General features: G+C 36.5%; 2 protein-coding genes and 2 non-coding genes across 4 annotated transcripts in view; 2 read left to right on the forward strand and 2 right to left on the reverse strand.

Moving 5' to 3' along the window:
- The window catches only part of LOC123317745, a 46,249-nt gene extending 43,299 nt beyond the window's left edge, over positions 1–2,950 (forward strand). The window contains exons 11-12 of the mRNA XM_044904358.1: positions 1,935–2,244; positions 2,734–2,950. Coding sequence (XP_044760293.1) covers positions 1,935–2,244; positions 2,734–2,939 — 516 coding nt within the window. The 3' untranslated portion in view covers positions 2,940–2,950. The remainder of the gene's footprint in view (positions 1–1,934; positions 2,245–2,733) is intronic.
- On the reverse strand, positions 95–168 carry Trnai-aau. Its single transcript has one exon. It is a non-coding gene; the product is annotated as a tRNA-Ile (tRNA).
- On the reverse strand, positions 263–336 carry Trnai-aau. Its single transcript has one exon. It is a non-coding gene; the product is annotated as a tRNA-Ile (tRNA).
- Positions 2,951–4,484: 1,534 nt separating the features above from the next.
- Positions 4,485–19,129, forward strand: LOC123314139. Its single transcript, XM_044899263.1, has 11 exons — positions 4,485–4,830; positions 8,136–8,466; positions 9,419–9,740; positions 11,279–11,427; positions 12,182–12,318; positions 12,374–12,692; positions 12,752–12,877; positions 14,505–14,687; positions 14,856–15,074; positions 16,597–16,906; positions 18,901–19,129. The coding sequence occupies exons 1-11, from the start codon at positions 4,595–4,597 to the stop codon at positions 19,104–19,106; spliced, it is 2,538 nt and encodes an 845-aa protein (XP_044755198.1). The 5' UTR covers positions 4,485–4,594; the 3' UTR covers positions 19,107–19,129.
- The last annotated feature ends 2,487 nt before the right edge of the window (positions 19,130–21,616 follow it).

The following is a 21,616-nucleotide window of genomic DNA, read 5'->3' on the forward strand; positions in this document are numbered from 1 at the left end:
GATATACCTGAGGTCTAAAGTTTGATTTCCAAGGTCTTCTTTTCCAACTTTATTTCATTCTGACTTTTCTATTAAATTAGAAAACAAAATATTATGGCCCATGAGGGGATCGAACCCGCGACCTTCGCGTTATTAGCACGACGCTCTAACCAACTGAGCTAATGGGCCGATATACCTGAGGTCTAAAGTTTGATTTCCAAGGTCTTCTTTTCCAACTTTATTTCATTCTGACTTTTCTATTAAATTAGAAAACAAAATATTATGGCCCATGAGGGGATCGAACCCGCGACCTTCGCGTTATTAGCACGACGCTCTAACCAACTGAGCTAATGGGCCGATATACCTGAGGTCTAAAGTTTGATTTCCAAGGTCTTCTTTTCCAACTTTATTTTATTCTGACTTTTCTATTAAATTAGAAAACAAAATGTTATGGCCCATGAGGGGATCGAACCCGCGACCTTCGCGTTATTAGCACGACGCTCTAACCAACTGAGCTAATGGGCCGATATACCTGAGGTCTAAAGTTTGATTTCCAAGGTCTTCTTTTCCAACTTTATTTCATTCTGACTTTTCTATTAAATTAGAAAACAAAATATTATGGCCCATGAGGGGATCGAACCCGCGACCTTCGCGTTATTAGCACGACGCTCTAACCAACTGAGCTAATGGGCCGATATACCTGAGGTCTAAAGTTTGATTTCCAAGGTCTTCTTTTCCAACTTTATTTCATTCTGACTTTTCTATTAAATTAGAAAACAAAATATTATGGCCCATGAGGGGATCGAACCCGCGACCTTCGCGTTATTAGCACGACGCTCTAACCAACTGAGCTAATGGGCCGATATACCTGAGGTCTAAAGTTTGATTTCCAAGGTCTTCTTTTCCAACTTTATTTCATTCTGACTTTTCTATTAAATTAGAAAACAAAATGTTATGGCCCATGAGGGGATCGAACCCGCGACCTTCGCGTTATTAGCACGACGCTCTAACCAACTGAGCTAATGGGCCGATATACCTGAGGTCTAAAGTTTGATTTCCAAGGTCTTCTTTTCCAACTTTATTTTATTCTGACTTTTCTATTAAATTAGAAAACAAAATGTTATGGCCCATGAGGGGATCGAACCCGCGACCTTCGCGTTATTAGCACGACGCTCTAACCAACTGAGCTAATGGGCCGATATACCTGAGGTCTAAAGTTTAATTTCCAAGGTCTTCTTTTCCAACTTTATTTTATTCTGACTTTTCTATTAAATTAGAAAACAAAATATTATGGCCCATGAGGGGATCGAACCCGCGACCTTCGCGTTATTGGCACGACGCTCTAACCAACTGAGCTAATGGGCCGATATACCTGAGGTCTAAAGTTTGATTTCCAAGGTCTTCTTTTCCAACTTTATTTTATTCTGACTTTTCTATTAAATTAGAAAACAAAATGTTATGGCCCATGAGGGGATCGAACCCGCGACCTTCGCGTTATTAGCACGACGCTCTCAATCAAATCAAAAAGAGTTTATTCATATTTTGTTTAACATTGGTATGGCTCCAGGGAGCACATTTGTTCACTTAATATTATTAAGTATTAGTTCCTACATGGAGTATCCACTAAAATTTACAAGTATTGAATATTCGGGAATTCTTTTAACAATTGTCTTACTTTTAAAATAAATATTATGGTACATGGTATAATTAGTATCTATATCAAAACGATTTTTTTCAGGAAAAATGAAAAATAAAAAACCTGATTTAGTTAGTTGTGTTACTATGTACAATTATTTACAAATTTACATTATTTACATAAGGTTTAATTGGTGAGGGGTTGAAGGAATATAGGGAGGAATTGGTAGGGTAAGGGCATGTTTTATGTAATTAGTATCAATTCTGCGCAAACAAATTTTCATTATTATCTACAAGTTATTATTATTTTGCCATTGCAGGAAAGACTAGTTCAACTTACGCCAGAACAAGTGGCCGAGATCTACACGGAAAACTTCGGAAGTGCCTATTTTCCAATGTTCGTGCAACAATTGAGCTCCTCGCCGATTTTGGTTATTGCTATCGCAGGTACTGATGCCATTCAACGGTGGAATAGAGTTGTTGGGCCCGAGAAGAAGATTCCCGTCTCGTGGTTTTATCCAGCCAGCATGAGGAAAAGATTCAGTGTTCACGAAGACATATTTGATGTTATGAAGTTATCCGATGATTTCCACAGAGCTAAATTCGAAATTAGATATTTCTTTCCGTTACGTAAGTTCCTCAAGAAAAATATAAACGAAAAAAAACTAAGGTTCCTTCAATAAGTTCAAAATTCATTATTTCATCCCCCCCGCGTTTTACCCTTGTTATTAGAATATCATGCAAGGTAGAAGACAGATGGCATAAACCAGCGACCTCATAAAAGCTACCACAAAATCACAAACTCTATTGTTTCCAGATAATTGGACTTAACGTTAAAGCTCTACCATAAGTCGGTACAAACAGGCACTGATATAATACAGTGAGTAGGCGAAGTCTAACATGCGCTATACAAATTTTACATTTTACCTATAAGAAAGTTCAAGGTCTTGACCAGTTATAAAACCAAAAATGAATATAAAAAAATTTTGAAATGAAAATAAACTTACAAACAATTATATTTGTCTGTGTGGTTGTTCCATAATTGTAGACGAATTGGTTTGAATATTGAAGATATACTATCAAAAACACATCGAAAGTTTGATTTATTTTTTTTTACAGATATAATCGATCCCATCATCATCAGTTCCACTATGGTTCAAGATTATTGTGATGAGTTCATACATCCAACACTGTTGAAAGGTCTCCTTAAGCTAGTAAAACAAAAACCTTCAGATCCAATAGGCTTCCTTGCTGAATGGTTGTTGGTGAACAATCCTTTTCAACCATTCTATAAGCAAATACATGTATCGCTTGCACCTCAATAAAAAAACTAAAAAAAAAATCTTTCGTTTCTATTTCAAGTCTGTGGTTTAGTAATTAATTGATTGAAGCTCTGTGAAATAAGCTGCCAAAATAAAATAGTCGAATGAAAATAACGTTTTTGTTGATATCAATCAGGTTTCAGGCCTAATCATTATTCTTGTGAAACTACAGTTGTTCATATTTGTGGTGAATGGAAGAAATAGACAGAAATAATGTTGTTCAGGCAGTTTTCATTGAATTTCAAAGAGCATTTGAGACAATTGATAAAGGACCATCATATCTAAATAACAGGTCACAGAAAGTTGAATTCAAACAGAAAACATCCTCGGACATAAAAACTGAACATGGTGCTGGGAATAACTTTGAGGCCTGAATTGTTGGGTGATTGGATCAACGATAATCACAAATTGAAATCTACAGATGAGGAATGATTAAAAATTGAGATAAATATTCATATTTCCCAAATGTTAGACTGAATTAGGTATGTATTTGGAAATTATCCTTAATAGAAACCTTCATGCCGATCACCTTACAAAAAAATGCTCAGAAAGTCCAATACCTACATATGTAGGATAACTGCTTGCAGCTTATGCACCTAAACATAAATTTTAGAATAATTTTTCGTGTTTAGTGTACCATCCTAACAGATGGCGCCAGATATAAGAATGGCTTACAGTGACTCTATCAAACACAGTGGCGACAATTGGAAATTTAGCAAGAATATGGCGACTTAGAAGCACAGATTTCAATGCTATGATCTCTAATTCGGAATGCGTATTGGCGTGACCAAAATCCGTGACCAAATCCGCCATATTCTTGCTAAAACGATGAAAAACGAGAGCACAATTGTCGCCACTGTCTCGTTAGAGTCACTGTAGAATGGCCTATCTAGATTTTTATGTTAATCTATGGTCTCTTCTGTCTCGGGAAAAAACTTGCTAGAAGTAAACCAGTTGTTCGACTCAGATATATTGATATAAGCGTGGTTCACCTCGTTCTGGTGTCTACCAAGTAAAGGTTTGCCAATCACTTTCTGCATTTTGCTTTCTGGAGAGTCAGCTTGGTTTGCCCATGTTCAGGTATAGACAAGGATGTTTGGTTTGTTTGTTGTAAAGCCTACTACTCTTTACTATATTGTGTGGAAATCTTAGAATGATGTTAATTTAGCTTAGATTTTTTCTAATTTACCATTTCTTGCTCTTCTTTATTTTTGCTGGTGACCTGTCTTATATCAATCTAGGTATGTCTGAAAGGATTGATGAATATATTTTTATTCATCAAAAAACTGCTCAAAAAGTAAAACAGTTGGAGATAAACAACTCAACGCAGATAATTTTCAAGGTTTGATTCTTCCTAAATTTCATTATGTGTTTCCACCTGAGAATGCCCAAGATAGCGAGTATATTAAACAGAGCTTAGGGCATCACTCTTTATGTTTCAGACTCTTTCTTCGTGACTCATTTCATTTTAAAAACTTTCTGGTAAAATATTCTGACGCTCTCCACAAATCGTTGTGGAAGCATTTTGAAGTGGGTGGCTATGAGTGTGACACTATTTTGAAGTGATCAAATTTATACAAAACTGATATTGTTATACATATATTTATATTTTCTACTATTTAAATATACAATATTGTTATCCGCTTAACCGCTTAGCAATGGATAAGTCGCAAAGAGTTCCTCGAATATACGAATGCAAAAAGATAGAAGAGCCAGTATGTCAAGAAGTACCTCGTATTGAGAAATACGATCCAAGAAGTTATTGCCATAGCATTTTAGCAAAGACTGAAAAGGTTTGCAAGAAAACTATTTGTAGAAAATTCTTGAAAACTAATGAGCTGAGAACAAAAGGTGAAATTGTATGCATCCCTAGACCGCCCTGCAAAATAACAAGGTGAATAATCATTTTATTTATTTGTTCAGAATAATTAATGCTGTCAATTCTTTTAAATATTGATCCCCTATTGCATTATTCTTTATCTGATTTTGATATATATATATATATATATTCTTTTGAAAAAGAGTGTTACAAACTTTTACAATCTGAAAATAACAATGAAGCGGGTGTAAAGAAATGGAACAAGAGACAGATCCTAAAAACCTGTTTCTCGTTCCAGATCTCAGTGTAAGCAGAGGAAAAATGTCAACGGGGTACCATACATATCTTCGTATGATACATGAAGAAAACAGAGATAAAAACCTCAGAAAAAACTCTCTGTTTGCCCGTATAAGTGTAATGATGATGTATTTGTGTAAAGAATAAGCTGAAAATAATTGAAATTGAAGGACATCTTCTTCATATGACAAAATCCAAAAACTTCTTCCCATTCTTTCTACTATGATGGTTGGCGAAGAATAATCTGAAAACAAAAAAGAAAGAAAAAAACGAGAGGGGTGTATTGAATTTTATATTACTCATTAAATAATTTTGAAATTAGTAACCCAACTCAAAAAAGAATCGGTAACCGAATGAATACCTTCGAAACCACCCTGAAAACGATATATTCGACAACTCTTTACCAAGTGGTCTATAGTTTCTTCTTCTGCACCACACTCACATCTTGGACTATCAACAGCATTCCACCTAAAGAGCATGCTATTACACCGACCATGGCCAGTCCTCAGTCGATAAATGGAAGATAATGTGCTCACGTGCTCAGCAAATATCGCTCACATCATAACTTTTTTTGCTTCATTATTTCTGAATTACGTTGTCCAATTGGCTAATAGCAAGCACATTCGTCTCGTTTCTTGAAAATGATTTATTTTCGTGAAGCAATGCTAATTCGAGTTCAAGAAAATAAAGAATTTTGTCACTTGAACTGACGGAACAAAATGAGCCGCATGTGGAGAACGATGTTCCGAACTTATAGTTCCAACAATTTGGTAACTTCACATAGCACATAATGTAATGTAATGTGATATTTTGGAGACTAGTAGTTGGCAAACATTGGTCCTCAACTCTAGCTATCAAGTTGACTGTTTATTAAATTTGAAAGATAACCACAAAATATTTTAGTAAAACCCAGAAAGATATAGCAATGAGAAATCTGCAGTATTACTATGTACGATCCATCGACAATCTATCATCGACTTATCGATGTCGAATTCGATGAGATCTTGTTGACATATTTATGTCGACAAAATGGCTCATAGACAGTGTTCACTGTCAACACAGTGGGGGTGTTCAGATGGTAAGTGTGAAAATATTTATTGTATATCGTTCACAATCATAAAATGAAGCATGAAGCTAATACAATAATAAATACAAATACTAGCAACATCTATAAAGTCAGAGTGACATTATTCAACTAAAAGCAGAAGTAATCTGGAGTAGTTCAAAGGATAAGTCACTTAAAGTCAGGCTTAGACACTCTGAGAGGTCAACGAATTCAATATTAACACATCGTCACAGTGACAGAGCTATCAATTGACAGCGAGAGGCTCTTTATTCCGGTTAGAATATTGAATTAGAATAACCATCACAAAAATGGTAGATACAAATGATGAATTATGAGAGTTATAAAATGAGAGTAGGCACTAATGAGGAAAACCACTAATCGTTGGTTTCGAGAAAAGCAGATGGCTTGATATCTTATCTGTTTACCGAGCAAGATTAGTGAATATGCGAATATATCCATGAGAATACAAAGTATAATGATGAGATCATACCAACTGAGAGAGTACACGATTACCAGCGCAGACCAGCAGACCTTCCAGGGTGGAACTAGGACGAGAGTCTGTGAGCCAGCGTCATGGCATACTACTGACCTTTAAATCATATTAGAGAAGTTCACCTCGTGTTCTGAAGGAACTCAACTAAATCCAGGGTCCACCTTGGAGAATGTTAGGAATTCATTCATCTGAAACTATATAACAGTAATTAGTGATATGTGAGAGGTTAACAACAGAGTTGACAAGAGAAATGAATTAAAGTGACGCAAATTAATGAGATGAACATGGGAAGACTTATTGTCAGCATTCATTATCAATGAGAAAGTTCAATTCCATGTGAGGAACCGAGAGAGTGTGAAAATCTATTTGAGTTGTAAAATATAATGAAATATTTATTCATAAGGAGGCACATAAATTAGTTGACTCGAGTGAACATATCAATTGAGCAGTACTAGTAAGAATTATATACAAATGTGTTCTTTGTAATCTCGCACATGGACACATTTCATACATAATGAAAGAATGAAAAGAACATGAAAATAGAGTTACTAATAATTTTGAAAAGACAGAGTAATTATACTTCTGAGCAGAACTAGTTATCTCCAGAATTGAACGAGAAGACTTTGAAGAGAATTACTTAAATGAAATGAACTGATAGAGAATTTACAATGTTCAAGTTTAACACACGATAAGTGAATTCAACAAAGCGAACAACAAAAGTGATTTCCGCTTCAGCGGAACTAAATATTCTGACAGATTCAGAGTAGTCCAGAGTGGGGTTTCTGCGTGGTCAATTAGCGGTTGTCCAAGGTACCATAGAATTAGCGGTACTATACGTGGCCATCTGCAAATAGTCAGGAGCATTGACAAGAGCAAGTTCGGAGGGGCATCACTCAATTTTTAACAGACAGAAAAATCAATCTTCTTTGGTACCAAGTTATTTTGTTTTTTCTTTGTCACCTCTAAAGAACTCAAATCAGCATATATATCTGCCTTAGTACCACAAGCCCACGACAAGCGCACGACTCTACAGTAATCTTCTTTTCTCTGATACTGATACCGCAGATGATCGATTTAATCTAGGTATAAGAAACTTTTGTTGACACGACAACAGTCTGGTGTAATTAGAGTGCCCACAACCCCCTGTGGAATCCGACATCCGACAGTTGTCGATATATTGTCGTTGATCGTAGTGCCACTGCTTGGACTTTGCCTTGCCACCCAATACGTCATGACTTTTCCAGCAGGTGCTAAATTGTGCCTCCTTTCTATATCTTCTTGGGTAGAAGCTTTGAGCATTCAACCTAAAATAATCAATAGTGGAAGTTTCCAAACACATAGTATTGACCTTCGAAATTCCATAGCCTTCTTGTAGACGAATATTTTTAAACACACGTTATCTGTACGATGTTATGGACTTTTGTCCAGGTAAAAAATTTAAGTTTCAAACAGATTTGACAGAATCTTGAAAATTTTCTCATATGGATCGCAATGAATATCACTCATGACATTTTATTTTCTAAGGCATTTCGGTCCTAAAAGTGACACTGAAGATGAGGATGATGAAGAGACATTCTTTCGAATGTTTGGCTCCCAATTGGGACTTGTCCTCAACGAGGGAACAGTTTCTGAAACCGATATCCTCAGGGGGAGATTCGAGGGTAACGAAAAAATCACAAGGGATGGAAGAACAGTTACAACTGAATCGATTAGTGGTAAACCAGGGGTTGGTGGTCTAGTAACTCCCTTCGGCATTGTGCAGGATCAAGCAACCGCAGAACTTCTTGAAAATTTGTCGCAATATTTAGATGCAGAGGGAATGGCAGCAATCGCTGCTTTGGGAGGAGCTGAGATAGTAAGTGATAATATCATATCGAGCACGGTTTATTTCTGTGTTAATAAAATGGTACCTGCTTCTGATGATAATATGGTAACGTCAACTCGTGATCGATACTTCATAATTTTATTTGTGTAGGTGTACATTGTACGGAAGTTGCTCTTTGAGTCAGCCCAGATGATTCTGCAAGCTCCCTCTGCGTTTGTATCAGGTTTTTTTGGGTGTTCAGAGAAAAGCTTGTCTTCAACGGTGAAATTGCCATATTTGAAACGTCGCATTGCCCATTCTATTTGATTCATCAGTTGGAGCATTGTCACCATACACTTCCACAATTATTTGATTCAAATCTGCCGCACTTTTCTTCCAATTGAAACAGAAAACTGAAACTTCCCGCAAGTACTGTTAGTTAGCACATAATTTATTATATTCAACAAAGTACACAATATTTTGATTGTTTTGTATGAAATTCAAAGCGATATGAACTGAATATTATGGTCTAACCTTTCTAAATCCACATCCACAAAAATCAGCTGCCACTATGAGACATTCATAAGAGTCAAAGCCATAAAAGACCCAGTATCTCTGAAAAACAAGGACCTGAGCTTTTTTATTCAGTTCGAAGGCGGAGTGTGAAGTTTTCGTTTCGCCACCCTTAAGACCTTAGCTTGTTTATTCTCTAGATCTACATAATATTGACTAGCATAATGACATCTTCAGGACGCCGTAGATAGAGCTAGAGGAAGTAGAAATCATATACCCGAACTCACTTCCAGCTACATCTTAATTTGTTTCAAGATATATTGCATGTAGGAAAAATTTTAAAGCCACAACTGTGCAACCTAGACTTTATTTTGATGATGAGGAGGACAAGGATATTCGTATTGAATTATTTAATTTTTAATCATTCGTATTCCTGTTTTTACCCCACTTGAATGAGGTAAGTTGATTTCCATACTGATGTACTTTTCAGTGTCCTTGTTGCCAGTGTACGATTTGTAAATGTAGACTTAGAGGAATCACATCAGAAATGCTGCTGGCCCAAAGAAAAAAAGCTCTACTAGAGAAAAAGCTGAGATCTTGGGGGAAGCAGGGATATGTATGGTCCTTCGATTATTTCTACAAACCCGACTTCGAGTATTTCGAGAAAGAAAGAGAGGAACGACATCAGCGAGAGCAGAAACAGGCTGAGGAGGCAAAAAAGGAACGACGTTTGGAAGAAATGTTTGCAGAAGATAAGTCGAGCGACGAGTTCTTCGATAAGACGCGTGTTGGAGGACTTGAAATCATCGAAGGTATAATATATGTCATGTGTATTCTTATTTAAGATTTCTCGGGATCTCCTAAATAATATGTGAAAACTCGGCTTTGGTTTCAATCAACAGATTTAGAAAGTTAGAAATCGAGGTACCTATAAAGAATAAATATACAGGATGTATTTGAAAGTAACCAAAAATCACCTAAACCTAAAATCTTTCCGTTTGTTAGCTGAATTATCGTAAAGCAGTGGGAACAAACTTATTTCCTGATTTGACCATGTGGTTTCGTTGAGGATATTAGCTCGTTCGATATTTTTTTTTTTTTTTTATTAAAAGAAGGTGTCTCGACTGCTATGGTCATTGACACAAAGGGACATTAAAATCAACAATGAGGTAAATTAAATACAATGAGCAATGGATAGACTATCAAGAAAGTTCACTATGTTAACACTGAAGTCCGGCTTGGTGAGGTCTGCACTTAAGTTTCCCTGGAGGCCATGTAATTCGTTCGATATTTACGTGGTAATGAAAACGGAAACTTAGGATTGCCGAATTGTTCTCATTATTACACAAATGTAAAAAATATAATAATACTTCAAAATCTCACCAATAAAATTCGTCGAAATTATTCACGAATTTTTTCACAATGGTCATCACAATCTTCGTGTTCGAACATTCCAACAATCGTCGTAAAAATGGGATGAAATGGGAAAACATCATAACACTTTTTCAACATAACTAACATAAGCACTTTCAAGAAACTGCCTCGATGTTTTACATTTTTTTTTCACCCTAAAATTCACGATACAACAATTATGATTCTCTCAAAAGTAACCCGGTGCCGATGCATCTAACCCGATGAACTTGGTACTGAACCTTTCATTGTCCAGCCATATGTTTATGTTTTGTTTCGTTTTTGCGATGCCGGAGTCACCTTCCACATTCGCGTACTTGAAGTTCAATGAAATAATTTACTTCTAGGGGTTTTATCTCAGCCATCTTGGATATATTATATAGACAATTTTTGGCTAAACGACTTATTTTGATGAGTTCTACCTTAATGAAACTAAAAACCAATTTACCTAATTATTCAATACAGAGAACTCCGAATAACGTGAATACCAAAATTAAGTATTGAATTCTTGCTGGGTTAAGACAGGAACAATAAAGCAATGATTTTTAAATAAATCTATTTGGCGACGTTTCACAGATTTCTATCTGCTTCTTCGGGCACATGTTAAAAATCTTAAGGTAAAAGCCTAGGCCAAATATCAAGATAACAAATATATAATTTTCCTCTCCAATTTTTCAGTTTAATGAAGTGCAGTCAAAATTCTCAACTTTCTAAAATCTGTCGTAATCGCACACAAGATTTGATTATTTATGAATTACCCGTGAAAAATACTAAAATTGAGATTCAAGCTCATCATCAAATGTAATATTTGAACTCTAACAAGCATACCCGTATTGTGCTCAAACCTTGTAGGTATACCTTATAGGTATAGTAGCTATTATGTGAATGTGCACGAATCTAAAAAATGTTTTACTCATTCAATCAAAACTTCCTGTTTAAGCGAAAAAATATGCAGAGGTCCAGGCTACGCCGAGTATCAGGGATGAAGAAGTAGAGATCAGATCTGAAATGATGGATGATACAGGAAGTGCAAAAATGAGAGAAGCCATACCAGAGGAATTAGAGAAAGATTTGCTATTAGATCTTGATGTGAGTATTTTCTCATATTGGGCAAGGGTTTCATCTTCAAGAGATGCCACGTGCATTTGTATTCGTGAAGTGTCTGTTATATATCTTTCTATTGCCTTGGGCTTCATCTATCGAGAAATTAAGAGAAAATAGGTACCTCAAAATTGCGGTTATTTACTCTCCTCCAAGATCCGTCTTGCAATGCATAACAGTCCACACCAAAGAAAGTTAAACGTGCTTTCGGTCGAATTACCCGATCAAAAGACAAATGATAGTACCCCTTCCTTCCAAAGTCATGACTACCTCAGCTATGCGAGCTTATGGAGAACCGATACCAGTTTCTTTGGACCAAAGATTATTGAGCTAACTAGAGTAAACTTAATCTTTGCTCTGTACTAAAGAACCTTCGATGGTGTCCGTTATCGATTTCTTCTGAATACGCTATATTCTTAAGATTTTTCTGAGAGTACCTCCGACAGATGAGGTGATTGTATTGTATTTACAACTTACAACATTTATGTTCATTCACGGTCGTGAATGCTTTCGATTTGAATACCTTCCGAATCAGTGGGGATTTTCCTCTTAGGAAAGTTCTTCCAGAAATTGATCCTCATGTTCTACAAATCTACCTGATTGAACAATCATTTATATAATATCGATAGAAATGTGTATTTATTGATATACTTGTATCTCATACCCTATATACAATTTCAAGGTCGAAATAAGACACTATCAGTACCTTCACTTTTCATACAATGTTGCTCACTTCCAACAGATGATTCCAACTACTGAAGAAGAGCGAGAAAAAATTACAGGATTCTCAGCTGCCCTAGGCAGTTTAGCACCTTCGTCTCTTCTCTCGAAAAGTTTGGACGAAGCAGCCATGGGTCAATATGTGCGCAGTACACAAAGGTGAGAAAAATTCAGTTTGTAGCTTTATGTGGTACTGATAAAGTTCTCTCAATAGATCATCCATTGAATCCTGGGTTGAAAGTAGAGAGCCTTTCGAAGGTCGGAGACCCACAACTGTTACCGGTGCTTCTGTCGAACCGATAGACATAGAATTCCCTGCGGTCGAGATCCAGGATAAAATCAGGTTCACGAAAGAGATCGAAACGCCAAGTATTCCTGCTAAGAAAAGGAAGAAAGAGGAAAAGAAGGGCAAAAAAGGAAAAAAAGCGAAAGAAAGTGAACTAGATATACGGGAACCAGTACTTAAAAGAAAACCTCCGGAATCATCCCAGCTATGGTCGGAAGGAGAAGAAGATATGCTGACGAAAATTAAGGTTATTGAATATTGGAAAATAGATTATTTATTGGATGATCGAAAGAATTCTTTTCATAGATTCTGCCAGTCGGATCTGAGAAACCACCAACAGGGTTGGAAGAAGCTCCTGATGTGGATGAGACAGGAAAGGTTAAGGTATCTTCAAGTAAAGAGGATTTGGCCCCTACTAGGAAATATACCGATGTAAGTCGAAGGAATCATTTTTAAATTCAATTTAGAAATCTGACGTCACTTTGTTTCAAAATCCATCGATAGCATAGTTTGTTGCAAAAGGAGCCAATCTCTTTGATTGCAGTGTTCTATATGCTCTTTATGGACACATGAAAACTGTGGCATTCTGTGGGTAACGTTGCATTTTTAAAACTGTTCTGAGATAGTCTCTTGGAATAGAAGCTATTTTTAGAGAGAATGAACCTAATGACGCCCCTTGATGCAACAATAATTTGGAAAATTAAAATTTTCTTCGATTTAAAATTTATTGCCTCAATAGAAAGTTTTTCAGTATGAATTTTTTGGCTAATTAGGTTTTCAAGTGTCCATTCTGACGCTGGAATGTGTCTATTTAACAATTTTTTTAATATTGTTACCCCCTGGTAGACGCCCACCCCACCGAAGAAAGTGCATACCTCATATAACATATTTTGTTCATACCATCTAAACTTCACATTCCACTATACAGGCTGTATTTGAAGGCGAGGCTATTTTTTCAACAGAAGGTAGAACTGGTCAAAATGAAGCGTTTCACCAAAAATCACCTATACAGAACTCACAAAATGACAAAGTTGAAAAAAACAATGGAAATTATTACTGAAATAGATCCTAATATTTATATCGCAAAGTAGTGGGAAAAAACTTATCTCCTGATTCATCGTTCAGGATATTGGCTCATTCGATATTTATGTGGTAATGAAAATGGAAACTTGCCGGATTGTTCTCATTATTTTTTAGTAACTTATATCTAAATTTCAGCAATAAAATTCATCTAAATTATTCACGAATTTTTTCACAATAGAAATAACAATCTTCTTGTTCGAACATTCCAACAATCGTCGTAAAAATGGGATGAGTTGAGAAAAACCATAGCACTTTTTCACCATAACTGACATAAGCACACAAGATACTGCCTCGATTTTCAACATTTTTTTTTACCCTAAATTGCACGATACAACAATTATGACTCTCTCAAAAGTGACCTGATGCATCTAATCCGATGAACTTGGTACTGAATCATTCATTGTCCAGATATATGTTTATGTTTTGTTTCGATTCTAAAATGCCGGAGTCACCTTCTACAGTGCCGTACTTGAAATTCAATGAAATTTTGTCGAACTTCTAGGGTTGTATCTCATCCATCTTGGATATTTTATATAGACAATTTTTGGTTAAAAGACTCATTCTGATGAATTCTACCTGTCAAAGAAAAAGCCTCACCTTTGAAAACACCCTCTATGTATAAAAGTTTCCATTCACATTTGGCCTCGTAGGCTTCCCTACTACCAGTATTCAAATTGATCGGACCTGCATTGAAAATATTGGGAAATTGATTTTTTCAATCAGGGTAGGCGGAGTTGGGTACCTGGATGGCAAGGTTATGTATTGGAATAGGCGAGCAGAAGCTTCTGACTTCACATGAGGGCATTTAATAATAATAATAATAATAAAAGTCTTTTATTGAACAAAATAAGTTTCAACATCTATTCCAACATTTATAGAGGGCGAGGTTCTAGTTTTTATTCCTTTAGAAGCTTTTCTTTGTATTGTTTAATTTAGTTTTCCCGTTATTCATTTTCCCTGTATCATTGACCATCAGGTTTGCGACTGCTTGCCTGGATATTGTGTATGTGGAGCCAAACATTTTGTCTTCAAAAGAGAAGATGTCGGTTCTGAAACAACTAAACCATCCACTGGGGATAAACAAGTTCAAGTTGAAGCAACTGTGAAAGAGGAGGAGAAACTCGTGACGGAAGAGCAAGATATTTCTGCAGAATCTTCGGTGAGTTCTACTCCTTCTACTTCTACTACTTCTACTACAATAATAAGTAAATTGACCAACTATATCGCAAAACTCCCCTGAAGCCTCTGAAATCATTTTGTTGAGGTTTTCTGTGAGATACAAGATATCTTCAAAACTGGACTTAAGGAGTTTCAACCTTGATTGCAGTGTGTTTGTCTTCATCCTTGGGATGAAGTTGACGAACAACAAAGAGTAACGCCGGCTGCAAGCATATTTGAAGACCGAGTTGAGATAACCAAAAAGCCATTTACGATTTGCATCCAACCAATATATCAGAAGACATTGATTATTGTAAAACCTGAAGCGATGAACTATAAAGATGTTATTCTCAGAGCTATTAAGAAGGAGGGATTGGATGTGATAGGTGTAAGTAAAATTGTTTTCGAAACTTTTAAACATGATTTGGTTACTTGCACTTCTCGAGCTCATTTGATTCAATGGGCCCCGGTGATAATTGACAGGATTATATGTTGGCCAGCAATGGGTGTAAACAGTTCAAATCGGGTACCCATCAAGACCAATACCCTGATCTCACATATAAATTTTGTTTAGAATCACTCTTGTGCTGAATCCGAATTTTCTGAGAAAATTGGAATTCATCTTAGTGCATTCCTTCCATTTCACATTTCCGCCTTTAAAAATATTTAATTCTCAAATCTTCAATTCATTCATTCCGAAAAGCAGACTAAATGTAGGAAAAAACCGTTGTTTAACGTTGTTTTTCTTGCATGCCGTTGAACGTTTTTCTGATGTTGATATGCGATAAACCGGAGCTGACGACGTTTTTACTCTTGTCGCATTCTGGAATTTTCAGATTTTTAACGTGTGGGGGGATTTGCCTATAAAAACAGATTTTCCCCCGCGATGGCTTCTTCTATTCTCTGTTCTCTACGATTCATCTTTGATTGTGTTCACGACGAGCCGTTCAACGAATTTAGAATAAATTTAGTGTTGCGAGGGTTAGTGCTCTTGGAAATTAATTTTTATTTTTCGTTTTCCGCGAGTACCTTGAAATAAAGGAGGTTGGTCCCCGTCTATACCGTTCAGTTTCTTTATTAGACCTACACCGGTAACTTCTTTGACACTGCTGTACTGTATCGCTTTCTGTTATCTTTTGCCGTACTTTACCCTGTTTCGCGAGTCTGACTTTTCCCTTCGCTATCAGTCATGGTGCGTAAGCCCTTGGGGTAGTGAAGAGGAAGTCCCACCAACCCCCTGTTCGCGTTCCCGCGTCATAAGTGTTGAAATAGAAATCACTTCTTTTCTATCAGTCATGGTGCGTAAGCCCTTGGGGTAGAGAATAAGAGATGCCACTCGTCGTCAGTGAAATCCCGTAGTTGCGCTCAAAATAGACCTTTTCTTCGCTATCAGTCATGGAGCGTAGCCCTTGGGGTAGTGAATAAAAGTCTCGAGTAGATCCGCCCTGGTTGTGTTTCTTTCATTTCTGGAGAAATACAATTAATTACATCCCGATACCGTATAGCAAGTCATTTCACTTCGCGAGGTCATCCTTAGTATCCATTTCGTCAGTTCTGGTTGGCGCATTTTATTGAACAACCTTTGATCTTACACTGTACCCGGTATAAACTTTATAAAGTGCTCGTGATCGGATCGAATTTCCAGAATGTATGTTTGCTGATCGATTCGCTCATATTTCATACCTACACATATTTCTTTGTTTATATAATCAGTTTCCGAAGGTGTGAATAAACTGGTACATAATTTGATTTTGACTACTTCGTTATCGCTACCACCCTAGATATACACTACCATATATGGGCAAACTTGGGCATATCTTTCTACTACCAGTATTCTAGTTATATGGGCATGTATTGATGTTTTTAGTCATATATGACATTCTTTTCTCACCTTTTTTTTGTGATTTCAGGAAAGGCTAATACGACTAAGTCCAGAGCAAGTAGCTGAAGTTTACAGTGAAAACTATGGCAGTGCCTATTTTCCGATGTTTGTACAGAAGATGAGTGCCACGCCTATATTAGTACTGTCAGTTGCCGGCAACTATGCTGTAGATCGTTGGAAATACATCATAGGTCAAGGGGACATCATACCATATTCTTGGTTCTACCCGGAAAGTATGAAACGCAGATTTGGGTTGCATTGCGATGTTTATGGAGCCATGAGGACATCGCCCGATTTCTTCAATGCGAAAAATGAGATCAGATACTTCTTTCCATTAGGTATGATTGTATAAATCAAGTTCGATTGAAATCAAATTAACGCTGAGACGATGACATAAAAACATCACTAGAAGTCTCGAATGATAGTGAAAATTAGTTTTTCTGGAGACGTGCGCGCTCAACCCTTTTCCAGCACGCATTTCAAGTTACGAAGGGTCACTTTCCCGCACGCCAATGTTGAATTTGAATTGAATTCTGTCATGCCTCTGGGCTGGAATAAGTTTTTTGAGAATAATTTTACTTTCTGTACTGTTATATATATGACGTACGTAGGTATTCACTATGAATTTTCAACTGAGTAATACATAAATAATACATTGTTATATGTTAGTGGATTGATTATAATTAACAGAAACTTTTAACTGCAGTAACGTGGCATTCGATCTATATTTCAATGCGAGAGGACCAAATAGCTTTTCTTGGTTCGACTATACAATGGTCCATTTTTATGGTATAGGTTTTAATATGAACTAGAAGTGTATAGTTTCAAAAACTCATACAGGAATTTATACAGGATGGCCTGTTAGGCGTTTATGGAGAACTAATCATAATTCTTTGATGAAAATTTATACGTTGGGGTTTTCGACAATGAACTTGCTCGATATAGTTCTTTTCCTAACAAGTGTGGAAAGTGATACTTTTCCGCAAGAGACTGCGGTCAAGCTGCCGAGTGCGGAAAAGGCACTTTCCACATGAGTTAGAAACAATAATATTTTTCCTACTGGCGTAAACGAAACACTTTCACGGAGAGTCTTGAAACTGACGTTATGAGAAATTATATTTTTGTGCGCTGAGCCTTATAGAGAAACGTTTGAATTTTATGATTATAGCATAGAGACATGCTAAAATTTTATGATTTATGCGACTCTTTAATATTTGCTTGCAGAAAAAAGCCCTGGTATTCACTTTCCGCACACATCTGCGAAGTGAATAGAAGGGCTTTTTCCGCACGATTCTGGAAGAGTATAACTTTCCAAACGTCGATGCGTTTAAAAATTAATACTTTCGAAACGCTAGTAGGAAATAGTTATTTTTGCAACCAGTTGGTAAAAGCTTAATCTTTCGTAATGGGGGAAATACGAAAAATAGTGTTTCCCAACGTGTTTCACACAATATTTTTTTTAATTTCGATTGGGATATTGCTATGAATTCGAATCATAAGTACCAAAAACGTCTTTAAAAGCTTCTCTCGGAGATTCCTTCCAAATCGTCTAGTGACTGAAATTCTTCAATTTTTCACTCCGTATGAAAGCAAGTAAACTTTCATCATCAGTTGCGAAATATTTTACTTTGCGTGACTGGTTGCGAAAAGTAAAACATTTCAAAACGACAAGGAGTTTTAAAAATGGTCACTTTATATGTCAAAATTAGAAAAAGTTTCAGACCTCTGCAACTTGCTATTTTTTCAAATGGCACACCAAAAATATCTTCGCCTTAGGTAGCTGATTTCAGGGCGATTTCAACAGTGCGCCATATCTTTGGTAACAACTTGACAACTTATGAAAAAAATGGCGAAAAGGTCACACTCTTTGAAATATTTTTCTGAGAGGGTTTTCTCCAAAAAAAATATTTACCACTTCGAATTTTCTTTTATATATTATTGTAACTTTGCTGGCTGTTTGGACATAAAATGTACAGGGTGTTTATGAGATCATCATGTTGGACAAACCGAATTCATCAAATCTCAAGATTTTCAAATGACAACCTATATATTTTTATTATTTCAGTCCATTCTACGGGGAAAAAGAGGCAGGGTTACCTAATCAAACCTTATACCTAAAATAAAAACTTTCAGAGTTATCAAAGTAAAACATAAAATAAAGGGAAACAGCCATTTCGGACTGCTATACCTTATTCTGTGACTTCCGGAAACCATATACTGAAATTCCATGTTCCGATAAATAATTTTGAATTTTAATGAATTGTTGATGAATTCTCAACAATCCCAGCAGACTTTTATGTATTTTGTGTCCTAAATTAATTTTTATTTTCAGATATTATTGAACCTATCATGATAAAATCTGTCGAGGTTCAGGATTACTGCGATAAATATATTCATCCTACCCTACTCAAGGCTCTTTTCAAGATTGTGGAGGAAAAACCCGAGGATCCTCTACTATTTTTGGCTGAATATTTGTTACGCAACAACCCATTTCAACCACATTACCCCGATTCATTGGTGGCTATGGCACCTACATGATTTTTTTTGCATTTTGTGTTATAGTTTACCAACATTTTTTTTTAATTTTTGTTTCCAAAATAGTGACTTGATCATGAAATTATATCATATTATGATAAGTATGGTATAATATATAATATATCTTTATGCATTATTAATTATGGATATATTTTATGAGGATTATTACTCACGATCGACTGGTTAATTGGGCACCCCTGGTGTAAAGAAAGATGGAAGAGAACTTCGAAATCTCCCTTCTATTTCTCGATTATTTTTTCGGCCCGGCCGACTCTGCATACATTGACGAGCCGTCATTGAAAAGTAATCAAGTGGATTTAAAACCGGAGGTCGAGGAGGTCACAGAACTTTACCAAAGCACCTAATCCACCTGGTTATTTGTATACTGAAGAGTTTTTCGAATGCAAAAAAGTGACACTGACACTGAAAAGAGACTGGTGAACTACATGTCAGAATGTATAAAATTGAAATAAGAAATCCTTGTCGATCTCTCATGGATTATTTCAATAGCTTAATCGCCAGAATTAGATTATTGAAAGCATCCGATTATCTATGCAGACTATTAGTTTCATTGAAATTCCAAATCTTACACCAGGCCAGCTGCTATTAGCTGCTATTAAAATCTTTTAGTTCACATTTGTGTTTTCTTGCTGAAATCTTTACGATAATTCGGAATGCACGTGCTTTCTGGCTATGCCCCTCCAAAAGTGCATTAATGCGTCTGAAATAGCCACTAAAACCCTTCGCTACTACGTGAGAATTCCTGCGGCACTGCAGCCATCCCGTCCGTTGAGCGTTGGATGGAATACGTTTCGTTATTACCGGATGATCCCTACTTGCCTACCCCTTGACACGAACCTTTTCTGTATTATTGAACTGTAGTATGTTACGTTGTCCTAGTTTTCCAGGAAGCAGAGGAATTTATCGGATGAACGTTACTTACTGGTACTGTGGAAATTTCAGTTTCGCTTCATGGCAAACGAAAGAAGAGGCCACTAATGAGATTTCGTAGAAAATCTCAAGTTTTTATACATATGCCGAGATTTTCGGATGCTACTTCTTGATAACAGGGGTTCAAGAGTTTATTAACTATGGATCATTTAGAATTTCCGTAATGGGTTCTCCGCCTTATCGACGTATACATTCATCTCTTTCAATGAAACATATTTCATAAACTCACTTCGATCTGTTATTCAGATTTAAGGCGAAGCTTTTTCGTAAGATCCCGAGTGGGTTAGGGACAAAAAAAATATTTCGAAATTGGATGTTGAAAAGGGATTTTTTTCTTGGTAGCCTTCACTTATCAGATAATTTTCCAAGACGTAAATTCGTTTTAATTGGCCTGATATAGACTTCCAAAATTTCAATTTGAAGAATAAAATTAAAAATGTCCATCTTGTCCTGTGAACTTAAAGTGTATTGAAGTTTTATTGTTTCAACAAAAAATCTACCCTCATTTTAAGATGATTCGGCCTTTTTTTTCGTTTTTGCTTTTAATTGGCATAATTTAAATTCAGGATTCAGACATCGTTGGCAACTGATCAATTGACTTCGTATAATCACCATCATCTCATTGCTATCTGCATATAATACAGAGAAAGTCTTTTAGTTATGTATAATAGACTGTTTGTCAGTTCCACTTATTGTACTGTTCAATTGATGATACTAGTTTATATCCCTGTGAATCGGTGTACACAAAAATACTCAAAAAACAATATTATCGGTGCTATTAAACTTATAATTTCTTAGGGCTACTTGCTACTGTGTGCCCTCTTGTGACCTACAGATCCTTCCACACTCCGAGCATGGATAGTCACCAACCAGATCTGGCCGCTGCTGTATTTTTTTCGAATGTCCATTATAACTGTGGATCAAAGACCTCCACCAGAGACAAAGAGAGAGTTTGTCTCTGCCTCCACTGTGATCTGTCTAACGCTGGTTCTTCCCAGTTATGATAGGCATCAACTGATTTTTGGGATTGATGCAGTATATTCTTAAACCGCTTATGCTGGCCTCCTGGTTTCCGAGCTCCCTCTGTGAATTCGCCATACAGAGCTATTTTGGGGAGTCTTGTGTCTTGCATCCTCAGAATGTGGTCGATTAATCTTAGTCGGGCCCTCGTTACTTGAGTCCCAAATGTTATACCACTCGCACGCTGCAAGACTTCTGCATTTGAAACTTTGTGGAACCATCTGATGTGCATTATTTGTCTTAGATGACGTTTGTTCAAGCTGTTTAATATGTTGCCTGTAGGACATCCAACTTTCGCTTCCGTAAAGAAGCGTTGGGAGGACCACTGCTTTGTAAACAGCTGTCTTGGTTTTCAAATTGGGGTCGTGATTTTGAAACACTCCTGTCCTTTAGCTTCCAGAATGGCCGTGATGCTGAATTGATACGGTTGTGTATTTCCGTGTCCAGGTTAGCCCTAGTATTTATGAAGCTTCCCAAGTATTTGACCTGTTCTAGAGTTTTATTCTCCAGGCTGATATCTGTTTGAAGGCTTTCTGGCGGAC

Source organism: Coccinella septempunctata, chromosome 1 (genome assembly GCF_907165205.1).
Source record: "Coccinella septempunctata chromosome 1, icCocSept1.1, whole genome shotgun sequence".
NCBI classification, from domain to species: Eukaryota; Metazoa; Arthropoda; class Insecta; order Coleoptera; family Coccinellidae; genus Coccinella; species Coccinella septempunctata.